This window comes from Pan paniscus, chromosome 7 (genome assembly GCF_029289425.2).
Source record: "Pan paniscus chromosome 7, NHGRI_mPanPan1-v2.0_pri, whole genome shotgun sequence".
NCBI lineage: Eukaryota > Metazoa > Chordata > Mammalia > Primates > Hominidae > Pan > Pan paniscus.
In genome coordinates, this window is record NC_073256.2 from 144,478,901 (window position 1) to 144,499,422 (window position 20,522).

Here is a 20,522-nt window from a genome sequence, read left to right on the forward strand (position 1 = left end):
ACTCACATTATCTAAAATAATCTCCCTTACTCAAAACCAAGTGATTATGGACTTTAATCACATCTATAAAATATCATTATAGTAACAACTAAATTAGTGTTTGAATAACTGAGAGTTGTAACTGATATGGTTTGGCTATGTCCCCACCCAAATCTCATCTTGAATTATAGTTCTTATAATCCCCATGTGTTGTGGGAGGAACCAGGTGGAGATAATTGAATCATAGGGGCAGTTTCTCCCATTTTGTTCTCATGATAGTGAGTTAGTTCTCAGGAGATTTCATGGTTTTATAAAGGGCTTCCCCCTTTGCTCCATTTTCATTCTCCTCCTTCCTGCTGCCATGTGAAGAAGGACATGTTTGCTTCCCTTTCTGCCATGATTGTTAAGTTTCCTGTGGCCTCCCCAGCCACGCTGAACTGTGAGTCAATTAAATCTCTTTTCTTTATAAATTACCCAGTCTTGGGCAGTTCTTTATAGCAGCATGAGAATGGACTAATACAGTAACTTTACCAAGTGGACACTTAAAACTGATCATTACAATGTACAGTGAATATCTGGTGAGTTAATAGATATATTCATAACTGAATGAAAGAGGATGGTGATTCCTACTTCAGGGTGGTATTATGAGAGTTAAAAGGGTTAGCATAGATAGAACACTTTTCTATGATTGATCTAAGGTTTGCTTTTAGGGACTACATTATACATATGGGTTTTGTCTTCATGTTTTTACTTGCATTTCTATCTCTGCCCACTCTTGGGGCTATTTGGATGTCACCTCTTCTTCTTCTGAGCTCCAGTCTATGTATTCCCTGTTCCATCATCACAACCACTGAAGTCTACACTCCTCATTAGATTCACGGAACCCAGATGCCAGCCAAAGACATCCCCTTCCTCATGACCCAGTTGAAAAAATTCTCCACCCCTCTGTTAATTCTAGAATATTTAGGAGTAAAGATCTTTTCCCTCAGATATCTGTCAATTCCCGGCCTTATATCTCAAAGCCCCTTTTCATCCAGGTTTCCTAGATCATTTCTTATCGTCTCTGTGCTATAACTCATTAACCCAGGCATAAAACTCATCAGCTACTAATGTCCTCTTCCATCCCAGACTCCCCTCACTCCAATAATTCTTGAATAGAGCAACCCAAATTGAGAATTTTAAGTAAAATTGAAGGTAAATTTAATTGCAGGAGCACATACAACATTAACCTTTAAATAGAGATCCTAATTCTTAAAAAAAAAAAAGTCCTCATTGATCTCAGGGCCCTTTCACGCAGGTGCTTTTCTAAATCATCAAGGTTATCTTCAGCTTCACTTTCAGTCTCCTTCTTCGGCTCTGGCGCTGCCACTGGCTCTTCCTGTGCTAATGTGGTTGTGGCAGCTGCAATGGCTGCAGGGGTCACAGCAGCTGCAGCAGCGGCAGCCACAGCCTTTTCCTTCTTGTGTTTTTTGTGCTTCTTGTGCTTCTTATCCTTTTTGTGTTTCTTGTCCTTCTTTTTCTTCTTTTTCTTTCCACCTCCTTCTTGATCTGAATTTCTTGGCGGTGATGGGCTCGGTGTTGGGCTTTTGGCCTTTTTGACCGGTACAGCTGGTGACCAGTTTGTAGACGGTGACTGAGACTGGACGGGGGATGGAGATGCTGGGGGCTTTTTAGCTGCTGGCTCAGGAGACCCAGAGACAGATCGGGAGGATGAGACCCTCCTTACAGACTGTGGGCTTGGGGAAGCAGCCTTTTTTTATCTTTTTAGGTTCCGGAGTCCTGGAGACTCTCCTAATGGGCCTAGTACTTGGAGACGGGGACTGCCTTCTTTGGGGTGATGACGACGCTCCTCTTCGAACGGGTGGAGGACTTGAGGAGGTCTGAGGAGCTCGAGGCCGTGGTGAGGGCGAATGCCATTTGTTTGGATGTGGTGATCGGGCCTCCCGGGTAGAGCGGCTTGGGGAAGACCCTTTCCTATGCTTGGATGATAATGAAGGTGAACGTCTCTTGGTGACTGGGGAACTTCTTTGTTTGGGAGGTGGAGAATGGGAGACCCGCCGCTTTGGTGGTGGAAATGGTGATGCTCTTCGTTTAGGAGGGGGAGGAGGTGAAGCCGTTCTTCTCTTTGGAGGTGGAGAAGGAGAGTATCTCCTCTGTATTGGAGGAGAGTATCTTCTAGGAGAAGGTGAGCGCCGACGTAGGGGAGGAGAAGGAGTCCTTCGTCGTGGTGGTGGTGTGGGAGTCCTGAGCCGTCGAGGATGAGGGGCGGGAGAAGGAGACCGTCGCCTTCTGGTGGGTGGTGGGGATGGACTTCTCCTCCGTCTACCATGAGGGGAAGTCTCTTTTTGGTGCTTTTGTGGTGATGGAGAAGCACTCCGGGAAGGGGAATGTCTCCGCCGCTTGCCAACCTCACCATTCTTCACATGGGATCTCTTGGGTCGTTCATCTTCTGAGGAGAAGGAGGAACCAGAGTCAGACGAAGACTGCTGGTTTTGTCGTCTGTATTGGCGTCTCTGCTGAGATCAATGAGGAAGGCCCAAGTGTCCCCACAGTCTTAGGGGGAAATGTTTGTTATGATGTAAATTTTATTTGGTTTGTACGCAGTTCAATTTCAAAATTGCTAAAATGTGTTTGAGCTTTAGACTATAACATTAGTTGTAATAATTGCTAGGTTGAAGTTCAACATGTAAAAAAAAGGGGGCATGGATTTACATTGCAAAAGGTGTCCACAGTGTATTAGTGACATTCTTTCATTGACAGCTGACATAATTCATTGAGTGAAATATTTTAAGCCAAAAAAAATTCCCTTTTTAAAAAAGGGGGTTTAAATACTGTTGACATTTTTATGGTTCCTTTAAATGCTCTGGCTATTCCCAGAGGGGTTTTTTTGTTTGTTTTTTTGGTTTTGATTTTCTTTTTGTTTTTCTTTCTTCTTCTTACATTTTTTTCCATTTGAGTCTTAGCTCCCATTTAAGTTATGCTTCTGACCTTGTATGGTCTGTAAGCTTGCCCAGAAATAAGACCACTGTTTTGAACTACCACAAAAGTATAAATTAATATTTTAATGCCACAGTCTTTCCTGTTGCCTGTGGAGTCTCTGCTGAAATGAATCAGGATTCGAGCTCTAGGATAAGACAGAAAATGAAAGCATGTTGTTTGCCAGGACACTGTGGGTTTATATCGATGTGTAACAAGTTGATTTGGAACACTGGACTCTCATTCTGTTCTTCTGGTTTTGTTTTTTTGTTTTGTTTTTTTCTTTTGTAAAGGCCATGAACTAGTCCCAGAAAGGATTCCTTCAGTTACATACAATTTGTTTAATGAAATGTCATGGCTCTGTTCATATTTTTGTCTTGTTCTTCCAATTGGTATATACAACTTTCAGAGCCTCTTGTATTTGGAAGGCTGGAAGGGCCCAGACTTTGGAATAGTGTCTTGGTTTCACTGTTTTTGTTTTGATTTTTTTTTATCTTTTTTAAACTAAAGCTATATAAAGCTTGTGGATTAAACAGAATAAATTTCTAAATTTAAAAATTAAAAAAAAAAGTCTATTGTCTTCCCTCCCCTACCCTAAGCAATATGCAATAGTGGCTCTTCAATAGTCCCAGACTCTTCTTCTCTTCCTGGACTGCCCATCTCCTGATCAACCCTAAATTTCTCTTCCTTCTCTCACCTTTCTTTTCAGTATTGAATTAATGAATCCTTTCTTCTCACTCATGCAGAGTAAGTTTCTGCCTCCCTGGGTCTTTCTGTTTACTGACCGCAACAACTTCAGATTATACGTCTTCTACTCCAAGTGCTTTCAAAGAAAGTCCTCTACCAAGACAAATTCATTACGTTTTTTCCCTCTACCTGTTTGCCTTTATTCTCTTTTGTATTTCATCTTCTCATCTAGATTGAATAATCTTTGAGAGCACAGATGTTAATTTATATTTTTCCTTTCCATTTCTACTCAGCATGAGGTGTCCATTGAACAAACTTGATGAATTTTTATTGCTTAATATCTTGCTAGAGTTGGGGAGAGAGGTTGGGGGCGGTTAAGGAACTATCAGCTAGCCTAGGAGATATTAGAGCTGCAGAGATTTGGCTATCTTGTTCAACATTATATCCTTAGGGATTAGTACATAGGCTTGCAAATAGCAGGTATGAATAAAAAATTATTGAATGAGTAAATGAATTTAAAATATAAGTTACTTAGGCGGTATCTTTAGGCATATCTGTGTTTATGTGGTATTCAATGGCCCACAAATGTCTACATCCTAATTCCTAAGATCTGTAAACATTAATTTGCATGACAAAAGAGACTTTACAGATGTGATTAAATGAAAGGATTTTGACATGCAGATAATATCCTGTATTCTTCATGTGGAACCAATGTATTTACAAGGGTCCTTATAAGTAAAACAGAGAAGCAGGAAAATGAGGGTCGCAAAAAAAAAAAAAAAAACATGAAGACAGAGAAGAGGTTAGAATGATGTTGGCTTTAGAGATGGAAGGAGTCACAAGCTGTCTTAAAGGAATAAGACAAGCTGTCTTAAAGGAATTGTTATAAAGGAATAGCTGAAGCTGGGTAATTTATTTTAAAAAGGTTTATTTTGCTCACTATTCTCATGTCTGGAAAAGTTTAATATTGGGTAGCTGCATCTGGCAAGGGCCTCAGGCTGTTTCCACTCATGTCAGAACGTAAAGGGGAGCTGGTGTGTTTAGAGATCACGTGGGGAGAGAGGAAGCAAGAGAGAGGGAGGAGGGGCCAGGCTTTTTTTAAACAACCAGCTCTTTTTTTAAAAAAAAATTATACTTTCAGTTCTGGTATACATGTGCAGAATGTGCAGGTTTGCTACATAGGTATACACATGCCATAGTGGTTTGCTGCACCCATTAACCTGTCTTCTACATTAGGTATTTCTCCTAATGCTATCCCTTCCTTAACCCCCAAACCCTGACAGGCCCTGGTGTGTGATGTTCCCCTCCCTGTGTCCATGTGTTGTCATTGTTCATCTCCCACTTATGAATGATAACATGCAGTGTTTGGTTTTCTGTCCTTGTGATAGTTTGCTGAGAATGGTGGTTTCCAGCTTCATCCATGTCCCTGCAAAGGACATGAACTTATCCTTTTTATGGTTGCATAGTATTCCATGGTGTACATGTGCCACATTTTCTTTATCCACTCTATCATTGATGGGCATTTGGGTTGGTTCCAAGTCTTTGCTATTGTGAACAGTGCCGCAGTAAACATACGTGTGCATGTGTCTTTGTAGTACAGTGATTTATAATCCTTTGGGTATATACACAGTAATGGAATTGCTGGGTCAAATGGTATTTCTGGTTCTAGATCCTTGAGGAATTGCAACATTGTCTTCCACAATGGAACAACCAGTTCTCTTAAGAATAAAAGTGAGAACTCACTTCCCTGGCCCCAGAGAGAGCAAAAGCAATTCATCCCCATCACCCAAACACCTCCCATTAGGCCCTACCTCCAACATTGGGATCAAATTTCAACATGAGGTTTTTAGGGGACAAACATCCAAACTATGTCACAAGACAATTCATGTAAGCAGCCTCTAAAAGATGGAAGAGGCAAGGAAACAGATTCTCCCCTAAAGCCTACAGAAGGAAAGCCGCCCTGCCAACTTCTTGATTTTAACCCAGTAAGACCCGTTTTGGACTTTGGACACCAAGAGCTATAAGATGATTATGTTGTTTTAAGCCATTAAGCTTGAGGCAATTTGTTACAGCAGCAATTGGAAACTAATACAGATCACATTCTAATTCAATTAGTATTGTTCCCAGTTCTCTGGACCTCAGATTTCTTTCCTGAAAAACTTTAAAAATAATACCTGAAAGTTTTGCACACGAGTGCAGAGTGCCTATTTACTAGAGAGATCAGCATTTGTTTAGGCTCTGAATAGATTTGAGGATGAAATTAAATAGCATAAATAAAGTTCCTAGTGATGCTTCTGATAAAAAAATATCTCCTTCAAAATGCCAGAGGCAGGTCCTAAAAACCCACAAAGTAGGTGAACTGGCAAAAGACTGTAAAAAGCAAAGTAGAGGTTCCTCTTCAAAGACTTTCCTCTCCATCTAATTAGGAATAAATAGTAACTTCTCTTAGAAGCAAAATTTATTCAAAGACCTGTGCTAACATTCTGAAATATCTGCTAGCCGTAATAAAGAAATCGACGTACTTTATGTTCGTAGCTCCCACAATTTAACCTAAATATTTGCCCTGGCATGCTTATACTGGTCCAAGCAAGCATTAGGTCATAGCCTGTTCCTCTTCTTTATTTTAAGGTGTTTTTACCTTTGTCAGCATGCCACAAGTTACTTCCTCCTTCCTTTGTTCTCCTCTGCCTTTGACTCTTTTAAAGAGTCCTAAGTTGCTAGCCAATCAGGACAAATACAGAATGTGAGTTCCCGTTTCAGCCAATGGAAACTGGACACAGCAGGAAGGTGGATGGGTCAGGTTATAAATGACCCTGTCTCCTTTGTTCGGTGTACTCTCGTGGCAAAACTGCTGGCAAGTGTACCCTTTCTGCAATAGGTAAAAATTGCCTTGCTGAGGAAATTAAATTTATGTTCAAGTGCTATTTCTTTATGGCACCAGGGAACAAGCATTTCTAACAAGACTATGTAATTTAATTTCAGGAACCTAAAAAAGTGGGATGAAGAACTGAGGTTGCTAATAAATCTATACAACTTATAAGTAAATATTTAATTTACTAATATATAATAATAAAGACATCATTGTAAGACAATGTTAAAACATTTTACACATTTTAAATGTGCAATAGTAAATCCTTCACTATTCATGGATTATTTGGAATCCCTTGTCACCAGAAGCTCTTAAGGAAATAACTTCTACTTCGTTGCAAATATGTTCTTGGCTTAGTTGAGGTAATGCAAATACTAGAATACTTGTTTGTTTAACAGCTTATTCTTCCCTGAAGCTGTTCCTCCAGTCCCTGCCAGTGGGATCTTATGTCTCCAGGAGTACTCAACACCCCTAATAGCCCCATCTTTTAAGCCTCCCTGGGACCTGCCCTCGCAGTACCTCTTATACCTACTCCACTTCCTCCTCATGGCCTCCTGCAGAATGCCATTCTAAAATTAGGTTCCATTTTCCTCACCTGCATTCTCTTTTGCAAAGCCTCCAAAAAATTTACTTTGCTTCTCTGCGCCTGCTTTATCTCTATTTTCTACACTCGCTCCTTCTTTTTCTAATTATCTATAATAGGCGTCACAAAATTTGCATTTGTTGGAACCAAAATTTCCATGGTTGCCTCAAAATATACAGATGTAAATTTGCATATAATTAAATTTTGCATAAGGGAAACTCTCATTTGGGGAGATATGCAATGCCCAATAAATGGCAGTTTCCTTCAATGTCCCCAGGCCAGCCTCCCAGTCTGTGTGTTTCCCCCTGGCTGCAGCTACCAGGACCCTGCTCTGGGGATTTACAGACAAGGGTATCAAGTTTTAATTAAACTAACCCTCTCAAACTGAATGAGTGGCTTAAAATCTTCCTGTAAAGAAACCGCAAAATAATAATGCTGGCATTCAGCAGTAAGAAAAGAGCGAGCCAGCACCCCCACCCCCCAAATCCTGTGACAAGGTGTATTTTTGTGTTTTGTTTTTTTTCTTTGGCAGCATTATGGGGGAAAAGCAATGATGATCTAATGAGATCTGATAAGAAGTTAGCCCCAAACAAGGAAATTGTTGAGGGTTCTCTTTGAAGTATGGATTTATACCCACCAACCTTAGCTGCGAACCTTACCTCAAGTGTTATCTGTGCCTTGAGATGTTTCCTGGTCATAGTACTAAGCTATCATAATGAGCAAGACATTCAATAAGCAAGTGTGATGGCTATGAGGACAGATCTTAACAGGTTTTTTTTTCTGGAAGGCTTAAAATCATGCATTACTCAATCTAATACTTCACGAAATTTCAGTAAAACCTAATGATAATATAGAAGCTTGTGTTGTAGTTTTGTAATCAACAGCAAAACATAAAATTAAAAAAAAACATACATTACTGGGGCTGTATCCTGCTACAATAATAAGGCTGACATAATAGATGGAGAACAATATGGTAACAAGCCAAAATGTATTACTTCATCCACAAATAGTATCGTGCTATATATAGACAGACTTGTTAAAAATTTAAAGAAATACACAATCAATTACACAATAGAAAATTTGCTATATGGTGCATGGTGGCATGCAACTACAAATGTTTCTAACATGTTTCTCTTCATAGGATTTTCTGAATTTTCATTTAATATTCAAGCACATCAAAAACACCTTTTCAGGTGTGATCCTATAAAGCAAAGCTGTCCTCACAAACAATAGTTGACTAAATAAACACATGGCTTTATGGAAGAAATGTGTAAGTATAGCCATTGTTGGAGCAGATGCTCTGCTTAAAAAGAAAAAAATAAGTTAAAGTTATAGATCTCACCATGCTTATTTACTGCTTAAGTCATAGGCAATTTATTGCACCAAAGTTGAAGTTCAAAGCATAAAGAATACTATATATAATGCAATTAATGAGGTTGATGTCCCTAAAACAAGAGAGAATTAGTAAATGTTTTACAATAGTTTTCATGAGATGGGAAATGACAATAGAAATCTTTGTTACAATGCAGATTTTATTGTGGAAATGATCTCATGGCAAAGTTTTTAAAGAGGCTGCAGAACAATAAAGAGAGATAACACATTTTGCTTTTATGAAAAAGCCGATGTTCCAAATTTGCTGACCTTCTCTGTAAATAAGAAGTGACTGTCAGTAGCCAGCAGATGTGTTTATAAAAATAACCCACTTGATCTGTCCCTGCAAGGTAAGAGTGGCATTTTCAAAGTGCACGAGAGAACTGCTCTCAAGAGAAAATCATACTGTAAAGACAGCATTTCAAAAACATTTATTTGGAAATATTTAAATGATGTGATCTATTTATTTATTTGGTCAAAAATGCCCAACTTGCCTAACTTTATTTTATTCCTTAAAACACAGATCAAGCAACAGATTCTACAGTTAGACTCTTCTGATCACCCTGGGAGTTAGTTACCCCTTTCTTTGGTTTCTTCTCTTTAACGTCCTGCATATATGCTGCCATTGTGTTTATAGCACAATATCAGAGTGTGTTATTTATACGTGCATCTCCCTCATTAGATTGGGAGTTTCTTGATGTCAGAACACAACAATTGTCCCACCAGAATGAAAAGAATATTGCCAAAAGATGCTCTATAAATGTTTGGCCATTGGTTTAAAAAACAGATAATGGACCAATGGGCTCAGAAGCAAACTGGCTAATATAAAAATAATAATAACAACCACAATAATAAAATAAGGGCTAACACTTAAACGGTTGTGTACTCACTATGTACTAGGCACTGATCAAAGTACTTTGTACATATTTTCTTATTTAATATTCGCTACCATCATATTACAATATACTGTTATTAACCCCAATGTATAGATGTAGGTGAAGAAACTTGTCACAAATCATACAGCTAGTTGTCTGAGATGCAATCCATGTGATTTGTTCACAGAGCTCAGGTTCTGTGAAGCGGGTAAAAACAAAATTTGGCATCCAGTTTCAAAAGGAGAATTGCAAACTAATAGAATATATAGCACCAAATGATTATATCAATAGAATGCTAATTGCATATCAAGGACATTTGGTATAATACAAATTATTCTACCTTAAACATATGGAAATTTGTGGTCCATGATGTTGTAGATTCTATCTTCCCACTCTGCATTTTCAAAGGCATATGGCATTGACTCATTCGATTAATTGTTGGATAGTCTTTATTATAGACTAAATCATAGAATAAATACATGGATACATGCACGAATATTATATCTCAAGGGCTTTACATAGTTCATTATCTCACTTCATAGTCACAACAAACCTACTGATAGTTCCAATGCAAAGCCTAGAACACTTTGGCTTAGAGAGGCCCAAGTCTTTTCTCAGTGCTGCACTGCTGGTACATGGCGTGGTCCCCTCTCTTCTCTCAGTACACACTACCCATGCAGACTATCACTCTCAGTCTTGTTTATCTCAAATACAGAGGGTATAACTAACTGGAATGTATCCAGAACAGTGAGGCCAAAGTGTGGGGAAGCTCCATAACCATGCTGCTGCATAAGGAACAGCTGGAGAGACTGAGAACATGAGGCCTAAAGAGGAGACTCAGGGAGATGGGATCACAATCTTCAAATATTTAAAAGACATCAAGGGGAAAAGAGATTAAACAAGGTAATGTAGCTCTAGAGAGCAAATCCAAGAGTGTTGAGTGGAAGTGAAAGGGAGGCTGGTTTCAGTCAGATAGTAGGAAGAACTTTCTAGTATTTGGTACTACAATGGGAAAGACTATTTTGTGAGATTTAAAAAAAAATTTTTTTAAATTATACTTTAAGTTCTAGGGTACATGTGCACAACGTGCAGGTTTGTTACATATGTATACATGTGCCATGTTGGTGTGCTGCACCCATTAACTCATCATTTAACATGAGGTATATCTCCTAATGCTATCCCTCCCCGCTCCCCCCACCCCACAACAGGCCCCGGTGTGTGATGTTCCCCTTCCTGTGTCCAAGTGTTCTCACTGTTCAATTCCCACCTATGAGTGACAACATGCGGTGTTTGGTTTTTTGTCCTTGCAATAGTTTGCTGAGAATGATGGTTTCCAGCTTCATCCATGTTCCTACAAAGGACATGAACTCATCATTTTTTATGGCTGCATAGTATTCCATGGTGTATATGTGCCACATTTTCTTAATCCAGTCTATCATTGTTGGACATTTGGGTTGGTTCCAAGTCTTTGCTATTGTGAATAGTGCCTCAATAAACATATATGTGCATGTGTCTTTATAGCAGCATGACTTAAAATCCTTTGGGTATATACCCAGTAATGGGATGGCTGGGTCAAATGGTATTTCTAGTTCTAGATCCCTGAGGAATAAATGACCAACTATCGAGAAATTGCAGGGTAGTCCCTACATGAGGGTTAGGTAGAATTGACCTGCTTTCTGCCTCATAAATTTTAGAAAATTAATAAGATAATTTATTACGGGGTGGTGTTTGTTCCCTCAGTACTTTATCATCTATGTTGATAATGTTAATAATTAATTGCATAATTTACAAATAGCAAATTATTGTGTGTGTGTGTGTGTGTGTGTGTGTGTGTGTGTGTTTAGACAGGGTCTTGCTGTGTCACCCAGGCTGGAGTGCAGTGGCGTGATCTCGGCTCACTGCAACCTGTGCCTCCCAGGTTCAAGCCATCATCCTGCCTCAGCCTCCCTAGTAGCTGGGATTACAGGCGCCTGCCACCATGCCCAGCTAATTTTTGTATTTTTAATAGAAATGGGATTTCACCATGTTGGCTAGGCTAGTCTTGAACTCCTGACATCAGGTGATCCATCCGACTCAGTTCCCAAAGTGCTGGGATTACAGGCATGGGCCATCATGCCTGGCCCGCAAATTATTGTTATTTATAACTCTTCAATCCAAATCATCAGTGTCTATGTTGTTTCCTTAACTATCAAATGATGATAATAATAGTACCTTCTTCATAAGATAGTTGAAAGGTTTTTAATATCCATATGGTACTGAGAATGATGCCTGAAACATAGTAACTACCCCATTTTTATTATATTTCTGTTAATAATAATACATACCATTATTGCTCTTGCATATCATATTGCTCTTGCATACCATATATGCTCTTGCTATATGCTACACACAGTATTTCATTTAGGCCTCACTGTGTCCCTGATGTAGGCATTAATATCTTTATTTTGCAAATGAGAAAACAGTCTGTACCTTGTGTGCCATGCTGCTATTGTTTATCTGTTTGAATCTCAAGCAAATCTGCTTGATAATTGGTACCAAAATAAGCCTTTTTCTGGGTAAGGAATCTGATATTGTGTTTTAAAAAACACACATTTAATCCTGGGGCTGCTGCATTACTCCTGCTGCCCCATCCTACTGTGGTCAAAGGCACATACATGAGATGGTGAGTTGTCCCCTTGCCAATGGGGGTTTGGTAAGAAAGGAAAGTGCAGTACGTCTTTGTTTCTGAATTGCAAGTATGTGTGGGTTAGAGGGTGAGGCTGAATATGAAGGTCCTGGGACAGCCCACCAGGTATCCCATGAGACTTTGCAAAGGAAAAGGAGGTGAGTGACAGCCCAGGGTCCAATAGGATAGAAGGAAAAGCCAGGCCATGGAGTTCCTCAGACCTGCTTTCTAAGGGCAACTCTACCACCTCAGCAAGCCATTGAACTTCTCTGAGCTCAGTCCTTTCATTTATAAAATGGGGTGACAGTGCTCACATGCCAGGAATACAAAGGGATTGAAAGATAAAACACGTAATTAAGCACCTGTTGTTACACATCTGTCAGGGACCCCAATAAGGTCAGCTGTCTTCCTGTTCACTTCTGTTCTTGGTGGTTCTCCAAGATCATACCTTCCATCAACATTTACCGTCACTCCCCCACCCCATGCCCAATACTGAACAGTGGAGGGACGCTTCACCTACAGTTATAATGTTGAAACTTCAACCCAAAGCAAGTACTGTTAGGATCTCTGGAAACTTTCCCTCAAATAAGGGGTTTGAATGGGACAAGAAGAAGTTTTACAGATAGCCAATGGAGATGATTTAATGGGGTTATGATAGAAACAAGAAAGTAAAACAAACCCATGCTTTAAAGTCTACCATTTCAGGTCCATATTTTCGCTTGAAAATTGAGATTCCTATTAAACAATGACATTTACACCAAAAAGTAGAGGAGTTGGTTGAAGGACAGGGTAATGCCAGGAGGAATTGGGAATTTGAGAGTCAAGTCAAAGGACTGAAATACTCAGAATACTAAGGGCACCTCAGGGCTCTACCAAGGACACGTAGAAGCTTTGAATTTGCAGCACCACCCTAATTTAACGAGCTACCTCAGCACGTAGTGGAGCCTTGGAAAACAGATGTCACAAACTCTCATTAGATTGTCAAACATTTTCCAGCATTTCCTCTCCCATCATAGCTGGTTATCAAGATATATAGACACACACATGCATACACATAAATACCTTGATAAGTTACTAGAGAAAGCAGAAAAATGTCTGACAGTTTAATGAGATTTGGGTGAAAGAAAATTCTATATTTCATTGTTTTCCAGGCACTAGAAATAATTCATCAATGTTTCTAAGACTCATTCAGCGTGGCTGCATTTTAAAAAATATTTTCATAAATTTTGAGGAGCAAATACCATTATTAGGCACTAAAAAGGTTGAAGTCTAATAGATTAGCTGCTTCATCCTCCTTCACTCAGCTCAGCATTCGTTCAACTGGCTCTTACTGGTTATCATCCACACGCCTCCTGACTGGCTACTCAGTGCCGATGACGTTTCCTTCACACACAGGGCTGGTTTTAAGATACATTGAGGTGACATCAGGTGGCCTGTAAAGTGGTCATTTTAGGATATCCTATTCAAAGACATCTGTGGAAGTGTGGACCAATTTATTGATGAATAACAGTGAAGGGGTTTCCACCAGCAAGTAACATAATTTTTTACAACGATGATGCTGAAGTAGAAAGAGTTTCTAGTCAGGGACTGGACAAATCAATTTGCAGACGATTTTTAGGAAGAAAAACATTGCAACAGTAAATTGTAATTGATAACTTCTAGAGCCACTTTAAGTACTGCTATTTTAGGATTCTGAGGGGAAGAAAGTGTTCTGCAAAGCAATAAGCAGAGTGATTTGTTCCAAGCCCCAAATTTAAGCAGTTTGAGAGGTAAAAAGAGTCATTACCAATGTGGGTATAGAACATGTGCTAGGCAAATCTCTTTCACATACATGTGGGGAGGTAATAAAATTATAATTTGAGGCTGGCCACGATGGCTCATGCCTGTAATCCCAGCACTTTGGGAGGTTGAGGTGGGTGGATCACGAGATCAAGAGATTGAGACCATCCTGGCCAACATGGTAAAACCTCATCCCTACTAAAAATACAAAAAATTAGCTGGGCATGGTGGCACACACCTGTAGTCCCAGCTGCTCGGGAGGCTGAGGTGGGAGAATCACTTGAACCTGGGAGGCGGAGGTTGCATTGAGTTGAAATCACGCCACTGCACTCCAGCCTGGTGACAGAGCAAGACTCCATCTCAAAAACAAACAAAAATTATAATATGAAATAGGCATTAAAATATTGTGCATTTTAGAGGAGATTGAGGATTGGAGGCTGAAGAATTACTCTAAATTAATCAGCTTGTGCACTTCAGAGCTAAGATAGCTCTTTGGGTTCTAAATTCTGTGATCTTCTTTTTGATTTCTCTTGGAGCAATAATGAAGGCAAAACATCAATGAACATAACAAACTGGGTAAGGGAGACCATTGAGAAGGACTAAGGACACCTTCAAAGTTCTGAGTGAGTTTAAAAAGAAGAATGATGAAAACTTTGATAGAAATAGGAAAGAAAGTAGAGGAACTTGTTTGGCTTGAAACTTCTTAATGTTTAGGCTAATTATATTTGAAGTTGACAGTGGTCATTGAGAAAACAAAATCCCCAAAGCAATTTTGGAATAAGAGCCAACATTTAATACTTACCAGACAACTATTCTAAGTATTTTACTATATTCACTCATAGCAACTCTAAAAAGCAGGTAGTATTAACAGAGAAAATGAGGCACAGTGAGGTTAAATAGCTGGTCCGAGGCTACACAGCTAATCAGTGGGAGAGTTGGGACTTAGACCTAGAGGTCCAGTTCTGAAGTCCACACTTTTAGCCATTACACTATGATGGAAAGAAATTTAGAAGATATACACAGAAAACTATAGGCACATAGATTAGGGGTTCGTAGAATGCTCTGGGCAGTTAAAGGAACTCTTCTTAAAGGAGGTAAAGCTTGAATGAGACTGTTAGTAAGCTATTTTTCACACATTGGTGAATGATGTTTTGTGCAGTGTGTTTTTTTCCCCATAGAAAAATAAGAAGAAAGAAAAGAAAATTGAGAACTCTCTCTATAAAAATGTGTAACATATCTCATATTCCAAGAGATCCTTTTGGTAGTATTAATTTTTATCTGCTCACAGTACTGGCTTCATTATTTGGAGTTAAAAATTAACTCAACCAGATAAAAAAATCAGTGCTGTGTATTTGTTTATCTTTCAAGTCTGTGTTCTAATTTTAAAAAGTTATTTAACAGAATGAAGCTATCAGCTAAGACAATGGCAAAGCCGTAAACAAACATAGGTTGCGTTTATGCGAATGGTCAGGTCCAAAGTAGATGCAGAATATGCCAGGTTCACTAATTTTAATCCCTACTCAGCCCAGGACTATGTACCATAAGATTACTGCTAGTGTTTTCTGAAAATGATGTATCAAGGCATTTTCTGTAGAAATACGAAACAGTGACATACAGTAGGGAGAGCTGGATTGAGGCAGAGTAGTATAGATGGAAGTTTCCTGAAAGCATTGTGGGGAAACATCTTTTGGGTATGGTTCTTGGATGAAGAGTTGATTTATTAGTACTGGAAGGGTGTATGGGAGAGAGGAAGTGAGAGGTTATGAGAGAATGACCCTCCCGTGATGGTGAGTGGGAGAATTATTGCAGTATGTATGTTAGCATTGCTATGTGGTGAAGTTCTTGGGATTTCCTGGGGTCCGTGCTGGACAGCATGCTTAGCCACCAGTCACATGTGGGCACTGAGCACTGACAATATGGGTAGTCTGAACTGGGATATGCTGTAAGTGTAAAATACAAACTGGACTCCAAAGATTTAGTATGAAAAAAAGAATTTGAAATATCTCATTAATGATGTGTATTTGGTTTCATATTGAAAACAACTTTGGTATTATATATTGAGTTAAATAAAATGTCATTAAAATTAAATTTTACTTAAACTAAAATTTAAAATTCTATCTTTACCTTTTTTTTTTTTTTTTTTTTTTTTGAGGTGCCGTTTCACTCTTGTTGTCCAGGCTTGAGTGCAATGGTGCGATCTTGGCTCACCACAACCTCCGTCTCCTGGGTTCAAGCGATTCTCCTGCCTCAGCCTCCCTGGTAGCTGGGATTGCAGGCACGCACCACCACGCCTGGCTAATTTTTTATTTTTAGTAGAGACAGGGTTTCTCCATGTTGGTCAGGCTGGTCTCAAACTCCCAACCTCAGGTGATCCGTCCACCTCGGCCTCCCAAAGGGCTGGGATTACAGGTGTGAGCCACCGTGCCTGGCCTATCTTTACCTTTTTAAGGTAGTGACTAGCAACTTTAAGATTCATATGTGGCTCATGCTGTATTTCTATTATGGAACTGCCTTATGACTTTCAGTGGGTAGGATGGACACATCCTTGGTGGGATGGAGAAATCTATCATAGCAGCTGGTCTTGAAGGTGGGTGGGGATATGATAATAACTTAGGTGGGGAGGCTCAGGAGGACTCACAGAATAACTGGCAACCCTGCCCCTGTCTGTAAAAACCCTATCCTGGAGGAAATAAGTTAGGAAAAGGTTTTGCATTTTGTGGAATGAAAAGTCTGTTGCATCTAGCTTGAGACAGAGCAAAAAGAGTTGATTGCCAGCTTCATGAAGACCAGGGGGTCTAAAAGACCCAGGGATCAACAACCAATGAGAGCAGCATGGAGGCCAAGAACCAGGCAAAATGCTGATTCCAGGACTGGGATTCAGGATGATTTCCTTCTATGCAATAATCTGCTCCTTGAAAGGGTATCTAACTGGGCATTGCTTTTACTTGCTGCTTTCAATTCTTTCATGTTCTTTCCTAGTAAATATTTTTTCTTAATTTCATTGCAGCTCGTATTTATCCTGGGAACAGAGAGAAATGTTTCACAAGCTTAAGCCAGTCTTTTAAAAGGAGAATGGCAGGACTCCAAAAACAGACATGCTGATATGTACTGGGGAATTTTTAAGTGCTGAAACCTCCAAGACAAAAGAGACTGTGTCTTTATTGTTCTCTGAATTACTCGTACCCAGCTCGGTACCTGGAACATGATAGGGATCCCATAGTGGTTTGATGAATAAATTAGTGACTCCAAGAGTAAAGTAATCCTCAGGAGGACAAAGGCAGATAGCTTCCCTTCCCTATCAGAATGTACTTCTCTTAAAGCTTTTCTTGGTATAATTCTTGGAGAATTTTGCCTTACAGAAGTCAAATCACATACCAAAGTGAAAACTGGATCTTCTACAAATAATGGAAGAATCAAGTCTATCAAAACAACAATTATACATACGATCAATGGAGGGGTTGTCACGATCCAGGCTAAGAGCTTTACATATATTATCTCATTCTATCTATGCCAGAGAATCAACTATGACATATGTAACATTAAATCTCATTTATAGATGCAAAAACCGGGGTGTAAAGAAGTCAAAGAATCAGCCAGAATGTACAGAATTAGCAAAGGTGGAACTGGGATTTGAATTCAGACAGTCTGACTCCAGACGCCATTCTCCAAATTATGCATAATTATATTTCAATTATTAACATTCATAAATTGAAATATGAGGGATAATGTACCTTTTCATGAAAGCTTTGCTCGTTGTGTGGATGAGTGTGTGTACATGTAACTGCTTATGTGTGCTATCACTGAGGTAGAAGACATCTCTCTCTCTCTCTCTCTCTGTTTTGGTCTACTTTTAGTAAGACTTGTATTTGATTGAGTTCAGAAGTTTGATCATCTTTTTAACTAACCTGTTTGTTTTAATTATATTAAAAATTAGTCACTTTCAACATATTTGCATAGGTAGTTGTTAGGGTGATCTTTTGGATGATCAGATGTAATATACTACTACTACACACAGACACCCAGACACACACACACACACACACACACACACACACACACACACACACACACGCATGCATGCAGACACATCCTTGAGCTCAAAGAGCTTTCTCAGGACTACATACTTTACATTTACAACAAGTCATTTAGAAAACTATCAATCCTATTCAAATCTCAGCAAAACAGAGATACTAGGCTCTGCCTTTCTCTTTAACTGCTCTTTTTTTGCTATATACAAAGCTGTTTCTTGCACTGCTACATATATAAAAAAGTGACAAATCCTTAACTGTCAAACAAGAGAAATAGTTTGATAAATATAATAATTCCATAAGATGGCACATTATACACTACTAAATTGTAAGGACAGTAAAGTTACTGTTAAGTACCAAAAAGTCATGATTAAATGTTAAGTGAAAAAATAGAATATAGCTAGATTTGAATTTGAATATTCATTCTGTATACCAGTATGTATAGAAGGAAGAGTATATACCAAAATAGTAAGAGTATCTATCTGTTTTATAATTTGATATAATACAAATTATTCTACCTTAAACATATGAGAATTTGTGGTCCATGATGTTGTAGATTCTATCTTCTCACCCTGCATTTCCGAAGACATATGGTATTGGCTCATTAGACTATTTGTTGAATAGTCTTTATTCTATTATCATAGAAAAAATAAATGAGTGCATATATCCGTATACAAAATAGAGGTCTGTTCTTCCTGTATATATTTATACTAAAAAAACTGAGACTTTTTTTTACAGTTGTATATATACAAACATATTTGTTTATTTATATACACATATATAAATCAATTTTATGTACATGTGGGTATACATACATCCATGCATATAACTCTGAAGTGCTGACTCTCTAAAGAAAGCCCAGGTATTGGTCAGAATTCATGCTCGGTTCAGGAGCATAGAATTAAGAGATACAAACCTCAAAAAAGAGGGAACCGAATCTTCAAATCTGAGCCACCTTACAAGAATTTTTAAGGTAACTGTTTTAAGTGTAAACATTATGGCAATGTAATAGTATAATTTGTATGGCACAAGATGGAGTCCTGGTGGCCAGAACTGAGTATGGGAATAGTCAGTGCTAATCTTTGTGCAAAGCACAAAGGAAAATTGGTATACAAGGCCTGAGAGAGAGGTCAAGGAAGCAAATACTATAAAGTCCCAGAAGGCAGTTGGATAGGACAAGGGGATCGGAAGAGCAGGATCAAGATCAGAGAGCAGGGAAGATGGGGCTAGCTAATCTAGGGAATGGAGGGAGAAGGGATACCCAGAAGCAGGATTCAGGGGGTTAGAGCACTTACACCATGCTCATGGCCATGCCAATGGACAGGAGAAGCATATGATGGGTGCACATGGTGGAGCTGGTCTAAAGAAGAGGGGGATTCATATCACAGTAAAATTAAGTGCAATTTATCCACAGAGCAGAGGAGGTTGTGAAGAGCAGGCATAGGCTATTTTTCATGTCTGAATGCTCTCAAGACCTCTTAGTGTTGTAGGTAGATGACGCACAATAAATATTCCTTGATTTGAATTGGCAAAAAAGGTCAAATCAGAAAGCCAGAAGTTCTTTAAGGTTTCAAACTAGATTCTAAGAAGTCCAAAGGCATCTCAGAGGTCATCTCAGGGAGAAAAGGGGAAGCAATGAGGTAGAACTCTGAACCTCCACTCTACCTAAACAAGGCAGCCCTGCTGTGCTCCGAGTCATGTATGGCGACATCAGGGAAGATGTAAAATAGGATTGTGATAGGAAACAGCATTTGAAAGCCATTGCTTTACGAAGGGAAGCGTAGAACCCTTTTCCCCTTGTTAGCCAATTCAAATGAAGACTTTTGGGAGCTAGTGAAGAGAAAGACAGGATTTCTAGGGAGATGTTTCAGAAGCAGCCTAACTATACCCGTGTCTTCAGAAAGAGCAGTGTCGTCTCAGAAGTAATCACCTTCATCAACCAGCAGGTCAGTGTGGGTCTCCTGAAGAGCCCGAACAACCACGGGAAGCGACGTCCACTGTTGTGCAGTCAAAAGAATCTTTGCTCTCATTTTCTCCACTCTCTTCCCTTCCCAAATAGGGTATCATAGGAAGATCCTGCCTTTCTTCCAGTTCCAACATTTATGAAGTGAAATTTCCATCAGACAGTTGCTTTTGGCAAACAAAGGTTGACTAGAAGCTTCTGTGAGAGAGCCTTAGGAAGTTCTCTGGGGAAGCCCTGCCTTTGTTTGGTTTTCTTTGCCTTTGGCTCTGTGATGTTTGCTGTAAAAAATGATTACTTTCAGGTGATTAAAAGTGGGGAAGAAAGGTTTCAAGCTTTTCATGTAGCAAATAATATCCCTGTCTGTAGGATTACTTTAGTTGAAAAAAAAACATGGCTTCAGTGGTGCCTTCTCAATGTACAAGATTTAGAGGAATGGTAAGAAAATGAAATAAGGCCGGCCTCGGTGGCTCACACCTATAATCCCGGGGAAGCCGAGGCGGGTGGATCACGAGGTCAGGAGTTCAAGACCAGCCTGGCCAAGATGGTGAAACCCCATCTCTACTAAAAATACAAAAATTAGCCAGGCATGGTGGCAGGCACCTATACTCCCAGCTACTCGGGAGGCTAAGGCAGAGAATTGCTTGAACCCCGGAGGCGGAGGTTGCAGTGAGCCAAGATCATGCCACTGCAGTCCAGCCTGGGTGACAGAGCAAGACTCCATCTCAAAAACAAAACAAAACAAAACAA

General features: G+C 39.4%; 1 protein-coding gene across 1 annotated transcript; it reads right to left on the minus strand.

Moving 5' to 3' along the window:
* Positions 1-971: 971 nt before the first annotated feature.
* Positions 972-19,842, minus strand: LOC100992207 (serine/arginine repetitive matrix protein 1-like). The gene is given in 4 exon segments (XM_063606534.1): positions 972-1,735; positions 1,737-2,495; positions 12,685-12,740; positions 19,743-19,842. Coding segments are annotated over 4 exon segments (1,440 nt in total). The 3' UTR covers positions 972-1,210.
* Between the last annotated feature and the right edge of the window lie 680 nt (positions 19,843-20,522).